Source organism: Bombina bombina, chromosome 3 (genome assembly GCF_027579735.1).
Source record: "Bombina bombina isolate aBomBom1 chromosome 3, aBomBom1.pri, whole genome shotgun sequence".
In the NCBI taxonomy this organism is placed as follows: Eukaryota; Metazoa; Chordata; class Amphibia; order Anura; family Bombinatoridae; genus Bombina; species Bombina bombina.
The window spans coordinates 679,261,912-679,282,837 of record NC_069501.1 but is presented as its reverse complement, the minus strand read 5'-3'; the positions used below and the strand labels follow the sequence as shown (position 1 = coordinate 679,282,837).

Genomic DNA, 20,926 nt, shown 5'->3' with positions numbered 1-20,926 from the left:
TGCTATAGCAAAATCTCCACTTTAATTAAGAGTTTTTGCGCTAGTCGATTTGCGCTGGTATTACAAGTTCCAAGCATTTTTTCACATTAACGGTAACCCAACTAGCGCAAAAAAAACAACAACATGAAAATATTAATATTTCATATTCCAATTGCAATGTAATATGTTCTATTTATTTGTAAATAAATATGTCTAAATATATCAGATATTTTTTAAACAAATATATATCTATACCTACATATATACATTTGTAATCAAATGTATTCAACCCCCATTGAAAATCAGGTATATTGTCAAAATTTACAGACTTTCAGCTGTTTGCAATAAACAAATCAAACAAAATCAATTGACATAGCTCAATACAACAAATGCTTCAATTGGTTTCTCCAAATTCAACTGAAAATGCAACTTTTAATGAATTCTGCAGTCTCAAAATTATTCAACCCCTTGATTGGAAGCATCTTTAGTACTTAGTAGAGCACCCTTTTTCTATTATAACCTGCTGCAAATGAAATGCATAGCCAGACACCAGCTTCTGGCAGTGTTCCTGAGGAATCTTCAATCATTCCTCACGAGCAACGGCCTCCAGTTCAGTAATAATCTTGGGTTTGCGTTCTGCAGTCGCCTTCTACAAATCTCACCAGATATTTTCTATGGGATTCAAGTCAGGTAACTGTGATACTGCAACTAACCTTGGGGGAATTTGGGGTATGCTTGGGATCATTGTCCTGTTGGAAGTTTCAATGATGCCCAAGCTTCAGCTTCCTCACAGATGGAATGATGTTTTTTCCTAGGATTTCCTGATACTTCAATGACTCCATCTTGCCTTCGACACACTGCAGGTTTCCAGTGCCAGAGGATGCAAATCAGTCCCAGAGCATCACCAAGCCACCACCATGCTTAACTTTAGGCAGAGGGGTCAAATTATAAAGCAATGGATGCTGCTTCCGACCCTCATCAATTCAGGTCCGCCTGAAGCAGAAGTTAAGAAGCAGTGGTCATAAGACCACTGCTCCTTAACTCGTCCGCCACCCCTAAGGCAGCGGACAGCAATCAGCCTGATAGGATATGATTGATTGACACCCCCTGCTAGTGGCTGAATGGCTGCGAATGTGCAGGGGGCGGTATTGCACAAGCATTTCCCTAGAAATGCTTGTGCAATGATAAATGCTGAAAGCGTATGCTGTATGCATTTATCAATGGGCGGCAGACATGATCTGCTACAGCAGATGATGTCCACCTGCACATTAGTAAATTGTCTCCAGAGTGTTCTCTTCAACGTATGCTTCATTCTTCTTCCTCCAGACATTCCACTGATCCATCAGGTCAAAAAGTTCCAGTTTTGTTTCATTGTTCCACAGAACAGTTGGAGTTCTGGCAAGTACACCTTCGGCATTTAGTATACGCCTTACTATGCAAACTGAAACCTTAGTGCCTGCTGCCACCAAGTCTTGTTGCAGATCTTTTGCAGTCAATCGAGGATTTTTCTCATTTTGCCTTCTCAGAAATCTGGTTTGTAGTTTCCTTTTTTGTACCCTATCTAGGTAGTATAACCACTGTTCCTTTAACTTTGAACTTGCAAACTATGCTTTCAAGGGTGTCTCTAGGAACATTGACTGCCTTTGTTATCTTTTTGTATCCTGTTTCTTGTTTGTGAAGGGCGATGATCTCTTAACTTTTTGGACCATTCTTTTGACTTTGCAATAACATGCAGTCAAACGTGACACTCAACAAACCCCTTGCCAATTCAGGTATTTCTTGTGTGCATCAGGTGTGCTTGAGAACCAAAACATTTTACATATGTGTGTTGTTGTGAGGGATTCTATTCAGGGGGTTGAATAATTTTTAGACTGCAGAATTCATTAAAAGTTGCATTTTCAGTTGAATTTGGGGAAACCACTTGAAGCATTCATTGTGTTGAGCTATTTCAACAGCTGAAAGTCTATTAATTTTGACAATAATCCTGATTTGCAATGGGTGTTGAATAGTTTGTATTACAACTGTATATAGATGATAATATATAGGTATATATAACACCCAAGATCTCATATCTTTGAGCCCTTATAACTTTTGTGTGCAATATTTTTTTTAAAATAATTTTCTTTAGACTGTTAATATGAGTGTAAGTGTACTTTGTAATGTATTTTTGAAGTGTTTCCTGAAACTTTCATGTTGCTGAAAATTACAGCTCTTCGAGCGCGGAAAGTATTGCTGCGTAAAAGGCGACAATGCGCACATAATTGTGATTTCTCAAGACTTGTAATACCTGCACAATATATCGTATCTATATTATTTTTTCCTACAATGTTTGAGTAATGCAAAAAAAAAAAAAAAGTCTTCATGCCTTTCAGGAACTTTGCCTCATGTCTGACCTTGTTTTAAAGAAAATGGAAATGCAAAGTAAAACATTAACATGCTATGATCCTACCTTGTTTCTGTTTTTATCTTTCATGTGATTTATTCACAACTGCAATAGTATTTCAACAGAACAATTACAGCTGTCAGAGCTGAAATCCAATTGGTCTTACATTCATACAGTAGCAGCTTTAGAAGCCTAGAAATTCCTCTTTTGTGCCTAATAAAAGATATGTCATCAACTCAAGAGATGTTTACTGGGTTGAAAAGACAATTGTCCGTGTTACCCAGATAAAAGAGATGCTATAAGCACAATATCTACAGAATAGAATAAACACTTTTTTTGAGGTTGACAGATTTAAGGCAAGAGAGGGTTAAAAGAAAAAATTAAGTCATTTCTATTCTTCCTATCTTGAAAAAACAAAGTTTCCGATCTTCCCTCCTGGCTCAAATCACTAGAAGGCAGTGATGCAGAAAATTGAAGAGGAGAAATTGGAATTTTCTGATGTTTCAAATATCAGTAGTATAGCTCTGTGGCAGAATAAGAACACTGATGTGTTTAAAAGACTAAGTATATTTGTGACAATGGTGCATGTAAAAAAAAATGACAGCAAGAGAGAACTTTAATGGTCTCCCCAAAAATATTACTATTCCTACTCATGGAGTGGGATATTAAACTTCCATACTTCATCAAAATCTAAACATGTTCTGTTTGGGCTGCAGTAGAAGCCAGTAACTAGCTTTTATTATGGGGACCACAATTATATTTCAGTTGCATTGGCATTATGGTTAGATATCCAAGCAGCAGCTCTAACTATGGTGTATATTCTAATCTTCACAAATGTGTGGTCTGAAGTATTCATAGTTCATTTTTTGTCAAAATTAAAAGCTTCATATATTTCCCTGCCAAATACGTTTTATTTAAATCAGTTACGCCAATTGAAATACATCTGCAATAAGTCTGGAACATCTAGTCATACATATTGGTTATATTTATTAGTTTGTCTACATAACAGGCATTCTCAAGAGCTTTGTCAGAGCTAAAAGTAAAATAAACAGCCAAAGGTAAAGGAAAAAAAGTGGCACTGTTTTCTGTTTTTATAAATAAAAATAAATAATTTTAGCTGTGTAGTTAAAGGTGCATGGAGGGGTACAAAGGGAAGAACATAGACAAAATCTTAAAAATGTGAAGAAAAATATGATATTTGTTTAAAAATGATTAAATGTGGTGTGGTTAAAAAAAAAAAAAAAAATCTGCTCAAGTGCTAACTGTGGTATAGAAGTAAAATATTAGTACGGCTGGAGTAACGAGTATATTACAAGTTGAAAGTAAAAAAGTTAGCGCGAGAGCAAAAGACTCAGGCTCGCTAACTTTGTGACCAACTCCTTTTTTCTCCATAGACTTCTATGGGAAACGTTGAAGAAAGCCTTTTCTATTTATCATTTGCATGCTATTGCTAACCTGACACTGCACTAGAAACATAGAAACATAGAATTTGACGGTAGATAAGAACCAAAAAGGCCCATCAAGTCTACCCATATTACATGTTACTTTTTCCTTAGGATAGAATAATGCATATCCCAGGCATTTTTAAATTCCTTTACAGTCTTTGTCTTTACCACCTCAAATGGAAGTTTATTCCATGAATCCACCACCCTTTCTGTAAAAAAATGCTTACTCAAATTTCTCCCGAATCTACTACCCTCTAACTTTAGATTGTGACCCCTTGTTTTGGCATTTATTTTTTGTGAAAAATGCTTTCAGCTTTTATTTTATTAAGTCCCTTCATATATTTTAAGGTTTCTATCATGTCACCTCTTTCCCTTCTATCCTCTAAACTATACATATTTAGATATAAGAGTCTTTGTTTGTACGTTTTATATTTTAGACCATGTACCATTTTAGTAGCCCTCCTTTGAACAGCTTCTATTTTTTTTATATCTTTCTGAAGATATGGTCTCCAGAACTGTACACAGTATTCCATATTTGGTCTAACTAATGATATGTAAAGTGGAATAAGAACCTTGCTATTTCTGCTACTAAAACCTCTTCCAATGCAACCAAGCATTTGACTGGCCTTGCTGGCTGCACTGTGGCATTGTGTACCAAATTTTAAATCATCTGAAATAATAATTCCTGAATCCCTTTCTTCTTTAATTACAGTCAGTAATGTACCATTGAGACTATAATTGGCCTTTGGGTTTTTGGATCCTATATGCATACTTTTGCTTTTGGTAATATTAAATTTCAGATCCCATTTATTTGACTAGTCCTCTAGTTTATTAATATCACAGTTCATTTGATCAACTCCTCCTGGAAAATCTACCCTGTTACAAATGTTTGTATCATCAGCAAACAAGCAAACCTTCCCCTTAAGCCCACTTCCAATATCCCTTATGAACATGTTAAACAAAAAAGGCCCAAGAACTGACCCTTGGGGAACACCACTAGTAACTGATGCCTCATTTGAATGTACTCCATTAATTGAAACCCTCTGTCGTCTATCTTTAAGCCAGCATTCTACCCACTTAACAATCTTAGCATCTATTCCAAGGAAATACATTTTGTAAATAAGTTTGTTGTGTGGGACGGTATCAAATGCTTTGCTAAAGTCTAGATATGCAACATCTACGGCTCCTCCCTGGTCTATTATTTTAGTTACATGGTCAAAGAAATCCATTAGATTAGTCAGGCATGATCTTCCAGCAGTGAAACCATGCTATCCTTTGTCTTCTAAGTTGTTAGTCTGAATGAAAGATACAAGTCTTTAAAAGAGTTTCCATTAATTTCATTGCAATTGAGGTCAAACTGACTGGCCTATAGTTAGCAGAATCTTCCCTACTACCCTTTTTATGAAGAGGGACTACATTGGCAATTTTCCAGTCTTTTGGAACAACTCCTGTTAGAAGTGACTGATTAAATAAATCAGCTAATGGAGTAGCTATTATGGATCGAAGTTCTCTTAGAACTCTTGGATGAATATTATATGGACCCACAGACTTATTAACTTTTATTTTTGATAAAGCCCTTGAAACCTCTTCCTCTGTAAAAAGAAAAGTACTACTCACATTATTATTTACAGTAACATCCCTTAATAGAATCTCACTATCTTTATCATCTGTTGTAAAGACTGAACAAAAGTAATCATTTAAACAGTTTGCTATTTGTTTATCTTCTTCCACTACTCTATCCTCATTCTTGAGTCTAACTAACCCTCTGTTAGTTTTTCTCTTTTCACTGATATATCTAAAGAAGGTTTTATACAGATTGTGCTATTTTCTAGTGTAATACACTAGATAAACTGCGCTAAGGCCGAAGGTGCGTTCAGAATATTTTAAATTCATATGTTCTTCAGTAGAAGAAAATGTTCTTTTTATAAAAAAAATATATTTATACCTATATATATATATATATATATATATATATATATATATATATATATATATATATACACAGGGAGTGCAGAATTATTAGGCAAATGAGTTTTTTTGACCACATCATCCTCTTTATGCATGTTGTCTTACTCCAAGCTGTATAGGCTCGAAAGCCTACTACCAATTAAGCATATTAGGTGATGTGCATCTCTGTAATGAGAAGGGGTGTGGTCTAATGACATCAACACCCTATATCAGGTGTGCATAATTATTAGGCAACTTCCTTTCCTTTGGCAAAATGGGTCAAAAGAAGGACTTGACAGGCTCAGAAAAGTCAAAAATAGTGAGATATCTTGCAGAGGGATGCAACACTCTTAAAATTGCAAAGCTTCTGAAGCGTGATCATCGAACAATCAAGCGTTTCATTCAAAATAGTCAACAGGGTCGCAAGAAGCGTGTGGAAAAACCAAGGCGCAAAATAACTGCCCATGAACTGGGAAAAGTCATGCATGCAGCTGCCAAGATGCCACTTGCCACCAGTTTGGCCATATTTCAGAGCTGCAACATCACTGAAGTGCCCAAAAGCACAAGGTGTGCAATACTCAGAGACATGGCCAAGGTAAGAAAGGCTGAAAGACGACCACCACTGAACAAGACACACAAGCTGAAACGTCAAGACTGGGCCAAGAAATATCTCAAGACTGATTTTTCTAAGGTTTTATGGACTGATCAAATGAGAGTGAGCCTTGATGGGCCAGATGGATGGGGCCGTGGCTGGATTGGTAAAGGGCAGAGAGCTCCAGTCCGACTCAGACACCAGCAAGGTGGAGGTGGAGTACTGGTTTGGGCTGGTATCATCAAAGATGAGCTTGTGGGGCCTTTTCGGGTTGAGGATGGAGTCAAGCTCAACTCCCAGTCCTACTGCCAGTTTCTGGAAGACACCTTCTTCAAGCAGTGGTACAGGAAGAAGTCTGCATCCTTCAAGAAAAACATGATTTTCATGCAGGACAATGCTCCATCACACGCGTCCAAGTACTCCACAGCGTGGCTGGCAAGAAAGGGTATAAAAGAAGAAAATCTAATGACATGGCCTCCTTGTTCACCTGATCTGAACCCCATTGAGAACCTGTGGTCCATCATCAAATGTGAGATTTACAAGGAGGGAAAACAGTACACCTCTCTGAACAGTGTCTGGGAGGCTGTGGTTGCTGCTGCACGCAATGTTGATGGTGAACAGATCAAAACACTGACAGAATCCATGGATGGCAGGCTTTTGAGTGTCCTTGCAAAGAAAGGTGGCTATATTGGTCACTGATTTGTTTTTGTTTTGTTTTTGAATGTCAGAAATGTATATTTGTTAATGTTGAGATGTTATATTGGTTTCACTGGTAAAAATAAATAATTGAAATGGGTATATATTTGTTTTTTGTTAAGTTGCCTAATAATTATGCACAGTAATAGTCACCTGCACACACAGATATCCCCCTAAAATAGCTATAACTAAAAACAAACTAAAAACTACTTCCAAAACTATTCAGCTTTGATATTAATGAGTTTTTTGGGTTCATTGAGAACATGGTTGTTGTTCAATAATAAAATTAATCCTCAAAAATACAACTTGCCTAATAATTCTGCACTCCCTGTATATATGTAATAGGAATGCAAACCATGCAAACCATTTAAATTAAACTATATAAATAAAAATGATATTGCAATTTTAAAGGTAATTTACTGGGAAGGGCTCAAATGTGTGTGTTTAAATATATACTGTATATATATATATATATATATAAACACATAAGAGCCATTTTCAGTCAAACATTTCCATATACCATATCCCATTTTAACCTTTTAAAAACTTTTTTCAATATTAAAATTATATTTTTTATTAAAAAGTGTAAATAGGAGTGTAATACTTTATTTTAATTTGTTTTCAAAGTGGTTTGTGATTTTTTTTTTAACCCTTACACTTTACTTCAAGTCTTACGCCAAGCTAAATATTATTTGAGCTTTCACTCCAGTGCAACCTATAACTTTCAATTTGTAATATAAACACTATTTAGCAAGGTCATGATATCCATTGAAAGTTGGACTTGTAATGTCAAGTTGAGCACTAATGTTAGCCCGGTTCAGCAATATTAATTATTGAGTCCTGCACTATCATTAACACGCAATTTGTAATCTGTCCCTGAGTGCTGTAAAGGATCAGCATTATGTTTAGATGTACTATTTACTAACTACCAAGTTAAAATAAATACCAAGTTACCTGTAAAATAAAACCTAACCTGCCTTACAATAAAACCTAACAATAAAATAAAATAAATTAAATTAATTAAATACAATTATCTAAATGACAAAAAAAATAGACACTAAATTACACAAAATAAAAAACAAAATCATCAAAAATAAAAACAAATTACACCTAATCTAATAGCCCTATCAAAATAAAAAAGCCCACCCAAAATAAAAAAACCTAGCCTACACTAAACTGCCAATGGACCTTAAAAGGGCCTTTTGCGGGGCATTGCCACAAAGAAATCAGCTCTTTTACCTGTAAAAAAATACAAACAACCCCCCAACAGTAAAACCCACCACCCACACAACCAAACCCCCCAAATAAAAACCTATCTAAATAAACCTAAGCTAAACATTGCCCTGAAAAGGGCATTTGGATGGGCATTGCCCTTAAAAGGGCATTTAGCTCTTTTACATTGCCCAAAACCCTAATCTAAAAATAAAACCCACCCAATAAACCCTTAAAAAAAAATAACACTAACCCCAGACGATCCACTTACAGTTTTCGAAGACCGGACATCCATCCTCATCCAGGCAGCAGAAGTCTTCATCCAAGCGGGTAGAAGTCTTCATCCATCCGGCACGGATTGGGTCCATCTTTAAAACATCCGGCATGGAGCATCCTCTTCTTAGGAAATCCGCTGAAAAATGAAGTTTTCCTTTAAGGTACGTCATCCAAGATGGCATCCCATACATTCCTAATGGCTGATAGAATTCTATCAGCCAATAGGAATTAAAGGGGAAAATATCCTATTGGCTGTTGCAATCTGCCAATAGGATTGAGTTTTCATCCTATTGGCTAATCCAATCAGCCAAAAGAATGTGAGCTCAATCCTATTGGCTGATTGGATCAGCCAATAGGATTAAAGCTCAATCCTATTGGCTGATTGGATCAGGCAATCTGACTTTTTCCCCTTTCATTTCTATTGGCTGATTCTATCAGCCAATCGGAATGTAAGGGACACCATCTTGGATAACGTCACTTAAAGGGAAACTTCATTTTCCAGTGGATTTCGTAAGAAGAGGATGCTCTGTGCCAGATGTCTTGAAGATGGACCTGCTCCGCACCGGATGGCTGAAGATAGAAGATGCCGTCTGGATGAAGACTTCTGCCCACTTGTATGAAGATTTCTGCCGGCTTCGAGGAGGACTTCTGCCCGCTTGGATGAAGACTTCTACCGCCTGGATGAGGATGGATGTCCGGTCTTCGAAAACTGTAAGTGGATCGTTGGGGGTTAGTGTTAGGTTCTTTTAAGTGTTTATTGGGTGAGTTTTGTTTTTAGATTAGGGGTTTGGGCAATGTAAAAGAGCTAAATGCTCTTTTAAGGGCAATGCCCATCCAAATGCCCTTTTCAGGGCAATGTTTAGCTTAGGTTTATTTAGATAGGTTTATATTTGCGGGTTTTGTTGTGTGGGTGGTGGGTTTTACTGTTGGGGGGTTGTTTGTATTTTTTTTTACAGGTAAAAGAGCTGATTTATTTGGGGCAATGCCCTGCGAAAGGTCCTTTTAAGGGCCATTGGCAGTTTAGTGTAAGCTAGTGTTTTTTTATTTTGGGTGGGCTTTTTTAGTTTGATAGGGCTATTAGATTAGCTATAATTCATTTTTATTTTTGAAAATTTTGTTTTTTATTTTGTGTAATTTAGTGATTATTTTTTTTGTAATTTAGATAATTGTATTTAATTAATTTAATTTATTTTATTTTATTGTAATTTTAGGTTTTATTTTAAGGCTGGTTAGGTTTTATTTTACTGGTAAATTTGTATTTATTTTAACTAGGTAGCTAGTAAATAGTTAATTACTATTTACTAACTAGTATATCTAGTTAAAGTAAATACAAACTTACCTGTGAAATAAAAATAAAACCAAAGGCCTAGATTTAGAGTTGGGCGGTAGCCGTCAAAACCAGCGTTAGAGGCTCCTAACGCTGGTTTTAGGCTACCGCCGGTATTTGGAGTCAGTCAGGAAAGGGTCTAACGCTCACTTTGCAGCCGCGACTTATCCATACCGCAGATCCCCTTACATCAATTGTGTATCCTATCTTTTCAATGGGATCTTTCTAACTCCGGTATTTAGAGTCGTGGCTGAAGTGAGCGTTAGAAATCTAACGACAAAAGTCCAGCCGCAGAAAAAAGTCAGTAGTTAAGAGCTTTCTGGGCTAACGCCGGTTTATAAAGCTCTTAACTACTGTGCTCTAAAGTACACTAACACCCATAAACTACCTATGTACCCCTAAACCGAGGCCCCACCACAATGCCGCCACTCTATAAAAATTTTTAACCCCTAATCTTCCGCTCTGTACACTGCCGCCAACTATGTTATCTCTATGTACCCCTAATCTGCTGCCCCTAACACCGCCGACCCCTATATTATATTTATTAACCCCTAATCTGCCCCCCACAACGTCGCCTCCACCTGCCTACACTTATTAACCCCTAATCTGCCGTCCGCACGCCGCCGCCAGCTTCATTATAGCTATGTACCCCTAATCTGCTGCCCCTAAGACCGCCGACCCCTATATTATATTTATTAACCCCTAATCTGCCCCCTACAACGTCGCCTTCACCTGCCTACACTTATTAACCCCTAATCTGCCGAGCGGACCGCACCGCTATTATAATAAAGTTATTAACCCCTATTCGCCTCACTCCCGCCTCAATAACCCTATAATAAATAGTATTAACCCCTAATCTGCCCTCCCTAACATCGCCGACACCTAACTTCAAGTATTAACCCCTAATCTGCCGATCGGAGCTCACCGCTACTCTAATACATTTTTTAACCCCTAAAGCTAATTTTAACCCTAACCCTAACACCCCCCTAAATTAAATATAATTTTATTCTAACGAAATAAATGAACTCTTATTAAATAAATTATTCCTATTTAAATCTAAATACTTACCTGTAAAATAAACCCTAATATAGCTACAATATAAATTATAGTTATATTATAGCTATTTTAGGATTAATATTTATTTTACAGGCAACTTTGTATTTATTTTAACCAGGTACAATAGCTATTAAATAGTTAATAACTATTTAATAGTTACGTAGTTAAAATAATTACAAAATTACCTGTAAAATAAATCCTAACCTAAGTTACAATTAAACCTAACACTACACTATCAATAAATTAATTAAATACAATATCTACAATTATCTACAATTAAACCTAACACTACACTATCAATAAATTATTTAAATAAAATATCTACAAATAAATACAATGAAATAAACTAACTAAAGTACAAAAAATAAAAAAGAACTAAGTTACAAAAAATAAAAAAATATTTACAAACATTAGAAAAATATTACAACAATTTTAAACTAATTACACCTACTCTAAGCCCCCTAATAAAATAACAAAGCCCCCCAAAATAAAAAAATGCCCTACCCTATTCTAAATTAAAAAAGTTCAAAGCTCTTTTACCTTACCAGCCCTGAACAGGGCCCTTTGCGGGGCATGCCCCAAAGAATTCAGCTATTTTGCCTGTAAAAAAAACACATACAATACCTCCCCCCAACATTACAACCCACCACCCACATACCCCTAATCTAACCCAAACCCCCCTTAAATAAACCTAACACTAAGCCCCTGAAGATCTTCCTACCTTATCTTCACCATACCAGGTTCACCGATCGGTCCTCGGAAGTCTTGATCCAAGCCTCGGAAGTGTTGATCCAAGCCCAACCGGGGGGCTGAAGAGTGACGTCCATCCTCAGGCCGAAGTCTGGATCCAAGCGGCGGCTGAAGAAATCCATCATCGGGCTGAAGTCGGAAGTCCATCATCGGGATGAAGTCTTCTGTCAAGCCGCATCTTCAATCTTCTTTCTTCTGGAGCGGAGCGGAGCCATCTTCTTCCAAGCCGACGCGGAACATCCTCTTCAACCAACGCCTACTCGCCGAATGATGGTTCCTTTAAATGACGTCATTCAAGATGGCGTCCCTCGAATTCCGATTGTGTGATAGGATTCTATCAGCCAATCGGAATTAAGGTAGGAATATTCTGATTGGCTGATGGAATCAGCAAATCATTATCAAGTTCAATCCGATTGGCTGATCCAATCAGCCAATCAGATTGAGCTTGCATTCTATTGGCTGATAAGAACAGCCAATAGAATGCAAGCTCAATCTGATTGGCTGATTAGATCAGCCAATCAGATTGAACTTGATTCTGATTGGCTGATTCCATCAGCCAATCAGAATTTTCCTACCTTAATTCCGATTGGCTGATAGAATCCTATCAGCCAATCAGAATTTGAGGGACGCCATCTTGGATGACGTCATTTAAAGGAACCGTCATTCGGCAAGTAAGCGTTGGTTGAAGAGGATGTTCTGCGTCGGCTTGGAAGAAGATGGCTCCGCTCCGCTCCAGAAGAAAGAAGATTGAAGATGCGGCTTGATAGAAGACTTCATCCCGATGATGGACTTCCGACTTCAGCCCGATGATGGATTTCTTCAGCCGCCGCTTGGATCCAGACTTCAGCCCGAGGATGGACGTCACTCTTCAGCCCCCCGCTTGGGCTTGGATCAAGACTTCCGAGGACCGATTGATGAAACTGGTATGGTGAAGATAAGGTAGGAAGATCTTCAGGGGCTTAGTGTTAGGTTTATTTAAGGCTGGTTTGGGTTAGATTAGGGGTATGTGGGTGGTGGGTTTTAATGTTGGGGGGGTATTGTATGTGTTTTTTTTACAGGCAAAAGAGCTGAATTCTTTGGGGCATGCCCCGCAAAGGGCCCTGATCAGTGCTGGTAAGGTAAAAGAGCTTTGAACTTTTTTAATTTAGAATAGGGTAGGGCATTTTTTTATTTTGGGGGGCTTTGTTATTTTATTAGGGGGCTTAGAGTAGGTGTAATTAGTTTAAAATTGTTGTAGTATTTTTCTAATGTTTGTAAATATTTTTTTATTTTTTGTAACTTAGTTCTTTTTTATTTTTTGTACTTTAGTTAGTTTATTTCATTGTATTTATTTGTAGATATTTTATTTAAATAATTTATTGATAGTGTAGTGTTAGGTTTAATTGTAGATAATTGTAGATATTGTATTTAATTAATGTATTGATAGTGTAGTGTTAGGTTTAATTGTAACTTAGGTTAGGATTTATTTTACAGGTAATTTTGTAATTATTTTAACTATTTTAGCTATTAAATAGTTCTTAACTATTTAATAGCTATTGTACCTGGTTAAAATAAATACAAAGTTGCCTGTAAAATAAATATTAATCCTAAAATAGCTATAATATAACTATAATTTATATTGTAGCTATATTAGGGTTTATTTTACAGGTAAGTATTTAGATTTAAATAGGAATAATTTATTTAATAAGAGATAATTTATTTTGTTAGAATAAAATTATATTTAACTTAGGGGGGTGTTAGGGTTAGGGTTAAAATTAGCTTTAGGGGTTAAAAAATTTATTAGAGTAGCGGTGAGCTCCGATCGGCAGATTAGGGGTTAATACTTGAAGTTAGGTTCGGCGATGTTAGGGAGGGCAGATTAGGGGTTAATACTATTTATTATAGGGTTATTGAGGCGGGAGTGAGGCGGATTAGGGGTTAATAACTTTATTATAATAGCGGTGCGGTCCGCTCAGCAGATTAGGGGTTAATAAGTGTAGGCAGGTGGAGGCGACGTTGTGGGGGGCAGATTAGGGGTTAATTAATATAATATAGGGGTCGGCGGTGTTAGGGGCAGCAGATTAGTGGTACATAGGGATAATGTAAGTAGCGGCGGTTTACGGAGCGGCAGATTAGGGGTTAAAAATAATATGCAGGGGTCAGCGATAGCAGGGGCGGCAGATTAGGGGTTAATAAGTGTAAGGTTAGGGGTGTTTAGACTCGGGGTACATGTTAGAGTGTTAGGTGCAGACGTAGGAAGTGTTTCCCCATAGAAAACAATGGGGCTGCGTTAGGAGCTGAACGCGGCTTTTTTGCAGGTGTTAGGCTTTTTTTCAGCTCAAATGGCCCCATTGTTTCCTATGGGGGAATTGTGCACGAGCACGTTTTTGAAGCTGACTCCTTCCGTAAGCACCACTGGTATTTAGAGTTGCAGTGGCGTTAAATTATGCTCTACGCTCCCTTTTTGGAGCCTAACGCACTGAAAACCCAGCCATTCTGTGAACTCTAAATACCAGCGGTATTTAAAAGGTGCGTGGGAAAAAAAAGCACACGTAGCTAACGCACCCCTTTGGCCGCAGAACTCTAAATCTAGGCGAAAGATAGCTACAAAGTAACTATTAGTTATTTTGTAGCTAGCTTAGGCCTAGATTTAGAGTTGGGCGGTAGCCGTCAAAACCAGCGTTAGAGGCTCCTAACGCTGGTTTTGGGCTACCGCCGGTATTTGGAGTCAGTCAGGAAAGGGTCTAACGCTCACTTTCCAGCCGCGACTTTTCCATAGCGCAGATCCCCTTTACGTCAATTGCGTATCCTATCTTTTCAATGGGATCTTTCTAACTCCGGTATTTAGAGTCGTGGCTGAAGTGAGCGTTAGAAATCTAACGACAAAACTCCAGCCGCAGAAAAAAGTCAGTAGTTAAGAGCTTTCTGGGCTAATGCCCGTTTATAAAGCTCTTAACTACTGTGCTCTAAAGTACACTAACACCCATAAACTACCTATGTACCCCTAAACCAAGGTCCCCCCACATCGCCGCCACTCGATTACATTTTTTTAACCCCTAATCTGCCGACCGCCACCTACGTTATCCTTATGTACCCCTAATCTGCTGCCCCTAACACCGCCGACCCCCTATATTATATTTATTAGCCCCTAATCTGCCCCCCTCAACGTCGCCTCCACCTGCCTACACTTATTAACCCCTAATCTGCTGAGCGGATCTCACCGCTACTATAATAAAGTTATTAACCCCTAATCCGCCTCACTCCCGCCTCAATAACCCTATAATAAATAGTATTAACCCCTAATCTGCCCTCCCTAACATCGCCGACACCTAACTTCAAACATTAACCCCTAATCTGCCGACTGGAGCTCACCGCTATTCTAATAAATTTATTAACCCCTAAAGCTAAGTCTAAACCTAACACTAACACCCCCCTAAGTTAAATATAATTTAAATCTAACGAAATAAATTATCTCTTATTAAATAAATTATTCCTATTTAAAGCTAAATACTTACCTGTAAAATAAACCCTAATATAGCTACAATATAAATTATAATTATATTATAGCTATTTTAGGATTTATATTTATTTTACAGGTAACTTTGTATTTATTTTAACCAGGTACAATAGCTATTAAATAGTTAAGAACTATTTAATAGCTAAAATAGTTAAAATAATTACAAAATTACCTGTAAAATAAATCCTAACCTAAGTTACAATTAAACCTAACACTACACTATCAATAAATTAATTAAATAAAATACCTACAATTACCTACAATTAAACCTAACACTACACTATCAATAAATTAATTAAATAAAATACCTACAAATAAATACAATGAAATAAACTAACTAAAGTACAAAAAATAAAAAAGAACTAAGTTACAAAAAATAAAAAAATATTTACAAACATCAGAAAAATATTACAACAATTTTAAAATAATTACACCTACTCTAAGCCCCCTAATAAAATAACAAAGACCCCCAAAATAAAAAAAGTGCCCTACCCTATACTAAATTACAAAAGTTCAAAGCTCTTTTACCTTACCAGCCCTGAACAGGGCCCTTTGTGGGGCATGCCCCAAAGAATTCAGCTCTTTTGCCTGTAAAAAAAACACATACAATACCCCCCCCAACATTACAACCCACCACCCACATACCCCTAATCTAACCCAAACCCCCCTTAAATAAACCTAACACCAAGCCCCTGAAGCTCTTCCTACCTTATCTTCACCATACCAGGTTCACCAATCGATCCAGAAGAGCTCCTCCGATGTCTTGATCCAAGCCCAAGCGGGGGGCTGAAGATGTCCATGATCTGGCTGAAGTCTTCATCCAAGCGGGAGCTGAAGAGGTCCATGATCCGGCTGAAGTCTTCTATCAACCGCATCTTCAATCTTCTTTCTTCCGGATACATGTTCATCCCGCCGAGGTAGAACATCCATCTTCACCAACGACTTCCCGACAAATCACGGTTCCATCAGCCAATCAGAATTTTCCTACCTTAATTCCGATTGGCTGATAGAATCCTATCAGCCAATTGGAATTCGAGGGACGCCATCTTGGATGACGTCCCTTAAAGGAACCGTCATTCGTCGGGAAGTCGTCGGTGAAGATGGATGTTCCGCGTCGGCGGGATGAACATGGATCCGGAAGAAAGAAGATTGAAGATGCCGTTGATAGAAGACTTCAGCCGGATCATGGACCTCTTCAGCTCCCGCTTGGATGAAGACTTCAGCCGGATCATGGACATCTTCAGCCCCCCGGGGGCTGGATCAAGACATCGGAGGAGCTCTTCTGGATCGATCGGTGAACCTGGTATGGTGAAGATAAGTTAGGAAGATCTTCAGGGGCTTAGTGTTAGGTTTATTTAAGGGGGGTTTGGGTTAGATTAGGGGTATGTGGGTGGTGGGTTATAATGTTGGGGGGGGGTATTGTATGTGTTTTTTTTACAGGCAAAAGAGCTGAATTATTTGGGGCATGCCCCGCAAAGGGCCCTGTTCAGGTCTGGTAAGGTAAAAGAGCTTTGAACTTTTTTAATTTAGAATAGGGTAGGGCATTTTTTTATTTTGGGGGGCTTTGTTATTTTATTAGGGGGCTTAGAGTAGGTGTAATTAGTTTAAAATTGTTGTAATATTTTTCTAATGTTTGTAAATATTTTTTTATTTTTTTGTAACTTAGTTCTTTTTAATTTTTTGTACTTTAGTTAGTTTATTTAATTGTAGGTAATTGTAGGTATTTTATTTAATTTATTTATTGATAGTGTAGTGTTAGGTTTAATTGTAACTTAGGTTAGGATTTATTTTACAGGTAAATTTGTAATTATTTTAACTATTTTAGCTATTAAATAGTTAAGAACCTATTGTACCTGGTTAAAATAAATACAAAGTTACCTGTAAAATAAATATAAATCCTAAAATAGCTATAATATAATTTATATTGTAGCTATATTAGGATTTATTTTACAGGTAAGTATTTAGCTTTAAATAGGAATAATTTATTTAATAAGAGTTAATTTATTTCGTTAGATTTAAATTATATTTAACTTAGGGGGGTGTTAGTGTTAGGGTTAGACTTAGCTTTAGGGGTTAATACATTTATTAGAATAGCGGTGAGCTTCAGTCGGCAGACTAGGGGTTAATGATTGAAGTTAGGTGTCGGCGATGTTAGGGAGGGCAGATTAGGGGTTAATACTATTTATTATAGTGTTATTGAGGCGGGAGTGAGGCGGATTAGGGGTTAATAACTTTATTATAGTAGCTCGGCTCGGCAGATTAGGGGTCAATAAGTGTAGGCAGGTGGAGGCGACGTTGTGGGGGGCAGATTAGGGGTTAATAAATATAATATAGGGGTTGGCGGTGTTAGGGGCAGCAGATTAGGGGTACATAGGGATAATGTAAGTAGCGGCGGTTTACGGAGCGGCAGATTAGGGGTTAAAAAAAATATGCAGGGGTCAGCGATAGCGGGGTTAATAAGTGTAAGGTTAGGGGTGTTTAGACTCGGGGTACATGTTAGGGTGTTAGGTGCAGACTTAGGAAATGTTTCCCCATAGCAAACAATGGGGCTGCGTTAGGAGCTGAACGCGGCTTTTTTGCAGGTGTTAGGTTTTTTTTTCAGCTCAAACAGCCCCATTGCTTCCTATGGGGGAATCGTGCACGAGCACGTTTTTGAAGCTGGCCGCGTCCGTAAGCACCGCTGGTATCGAGAGTTGAAGTTGCGGTAAATATGCTATACGCTCCTTTTTTGGAGCCTAACGCAGCTATTCTGTGAACTCTAAATACCAGCGGTATTTAAAAAGTGCGGCCAGAAAAAAGCCAGCGTAGCTAACGCACCCCTTTGGCCGCAGAACTCTAAATCTAGGCGTTAGTTTTTTTTTACAGGTAAGTTTGTATTTAGTTTTAAAAAGGAATTATTTAGGTAATAATTGTAAGTTTAATTTAGATTTATTTTATTTATATTTAAGTTAGGGGGTGTTAGGGTTAGGGTTATGCTTAGGGTTACGTTAGGGTTAGATTTAGGGGTTAATATATTTATGTAGTGTTAGTGATGTGGGAGGCCAGAGGTTTAGGGGTTAATAACTTTAGTATAGTTGCAGCGACATTGGGGGCAGCAGATTAGGGGTTAATAAGTGTAATGTAGGTTGCGGAGATGTTAGGGGCGGCAGATTAGGGGTTAATAACTTTATGTAGGTGTAGGCGATGTCGGGGGTGGCAGATTAGGGGTTAATAACTGTAATGTAGGTGGTGGCGATTTTAGGGACAGCAGATTAGGGGTTTTTAGACATGTTATTATGTTAGGGTGTTAGCTTTAAACATAACTTTTTCTTTCACCATAGACATCAATGGGGCTGCGTTACGGAGCTTTTCATTCAGTGATCGCAGGTGTTAGACTTTTTTTTGCCGGCTCTCCCCATTGGTGTCTATGGGGAAATTGTGCACAAGCACGTCAAAGCAGCGCTTGTATTTCGGTGAGGTATGGAGCTCAACGCAACCATATCACCCCCACAAGCCTGCTTTTTTAAAACCTGTAATAGCAGCGCTATAGGGAGGTGAAATAATGATGCTTTTGTGGGGCTCATTAATTTTCCTATAGCGCTCAAAACTCGTAATCTAGCAGACTGTTTGCCCATTGTTACAGCCCAAGTATCCCCTTTTTCTCTCCACTCCAGCAGAAGTAAGAATTTGCAACAGCTATTGAGTGAGGCCACTCAATGAAAAGTCTATACCCTACTCTACTCTAACCCCACCTACCACAAGAAACCATCATAAGGTACCACCTCTTACCAAGACCTCAAATAACAGCCGCCCATCTAACCTAACCCACCAATGAGAATTAATTCAAGAGACCCATCCTATCCAAGTGGAAACACACTGGATTCCTTTACATTAATGTAGTTATCCTTATGGATTCGTATTCTAGAGTAAGCTCTAGAAGTCTAATTCCTACAGTCCTTAAAAAAGCTGGGGATTCTTTTCTCCACCACCCAAAAAGGGGCTCCATTTGTTATTGAAGCCGACTGGTCTCAATTCTCAGGCTTTTGATGTCACCCTATTTTAAAATAGAATGTAATAAAGAGGTCCAAGCAGTAATCTATGGGGAGTATAATGTAATAAAGAGGTCCAAGCAGTAATCTATGGGGAGTATAATGTAATAAAGAGGTCCAAGCAGTAATCTATGGGGAGTATAATTTTGGTGTTGTGTTTAGGTAAGCTTTTCCACTGGGGTACAATATTTATTATCTTAAAAGTAATTCAACCTTTGATCATATTACCTATACTTCTAAACAGCATTGAACATTTTACAGTGTCAGATGTCAATGGTTAATGAGAAATTATGGAAATCTTGTGAGATATAACTGATTTAAACAACTCCTACCTTCTATCTGGCATGATAGGAATTCGCCACCCTTTCACCAGACTCAGTTTAGAATCCGACAATTCAATGATCAGCGGAAGTTTGGGCACCCACACTGTCATTTCAAGAGGTGCATGCAGATGTCCATAGCTAAATATAGCCTGTGCATTCATTGATCCCCTAGTTTCCTTTCCATTCACAAACACATAGTCACAGCTGTTTGAAACCTGTCAAGAAATTGGAAAAGTGTGTAAGATAAGCAAAACTCAGCAAAATTCAAGGAAACATGTTTCTAAACCTTTATGAGAAGTGATAAGCATGACAATAACATGTAAACAACATGTAAATTAGCACTCCTGCATGTAACAAATCATACCACAAGAAGTTTTCCTAATGGTGCCTCTTAAAAAAGCTGCATGTCTACAACTTTGCCCTAAAAAAATAACAGAACTGCATCTTCTTTTGATATAATGAATTTGACATTAAATATCTATGTACATATTTTTCAAAAGCTTTATAAATTTTTAATTGACAAGGATATTAAGCAATCAGTAGGAGGAACACAATAATATGATTAAATTTATTGGAAATGTTTTTTATTAAACTATACTGAACTTAAAACCTTACAATGTAAATAAAGAACAAAAATACATAAAAATGTATTATCATAATAAAACCAATGTGAAAACTGTGTGTTTATAATAACAGTAAATGCATGAACATGTGTGAGTTAATTCCATTTTCACATGCATTATGGTGATCTTCATGGTGTATTTACATTCTTACAAAAACTCTCACAGAAAGAGGTATCACCAGAAAAAAAGCAAATAACTTTATCATGAAGAGTTTATACTTTATTAATTTCTATAGTTAAGCCCTTATAAGGTTATTTTTTCTGCATAGAGTCTTCTGAGAGGCAAGAAAGATCTCTATAAGAAAAAAAAAATCAAACACATTTTATTTGTGTAGACACATCCAACACTACTGCATACAGGAACGAATAACAGCTCAGCAGCTTGTTCTATGGCAAGTTACCACCTAGGAGCAGCCACTTTTAGCCCAGTTGTGCTTTTCACAGAGGAAAACTTTCCTGACGTATATCCGTCTGATCCTGATGAGTAAGGTCAGTTAAAGGGACAGTCTAGGCCAAAATAAACTTTCATGATTCAGATAGGGCATGTCATTTTAAACAATTTTCCAATTTACTTTTATTACCAATTTTGCTTTGTTCTCTTGGTATTCTTAGTTGAAAGCTTAACCTAGGAGGTTCATATGCTAATTTCTTAGACCTTGAAGGCCACCTCTTTTCAGAATACATTTTAACAGTTTTTCACCACTAGAGGGTGTTAGTTCATGTATTTCATATAGATAACACTGTGCTTGTGCACGTGAAGTTGTCTGGAAGCAGGCGCTGATTGGCTAGACTGC

At 37.5% G+C, this 20,926-nt stretch overlaps 1 protein-coding gene across 1 annotated transcript in view; it reads right to left on the bottom strand.

The window, feature by feature from the left end:
• The window catches only part of TMEM132E (transmembrane protein 132E), a 221,485-nt gene that overhangs the window by 59,988 nt on the left and 140,571 nt on the right, over window positions 1–20,926 (bottom strand). The window contains exon 6 of the mRNA XM_053705417.1: window positions 19,520–19,725. Coding sequence (XP_053561392.1) covers window positions 19,520–19,725 — 206 coding nt within the window. The remainder of the gene's footprint in view (window positions 1–19,519; window positions 19,726–20,926) is intronic.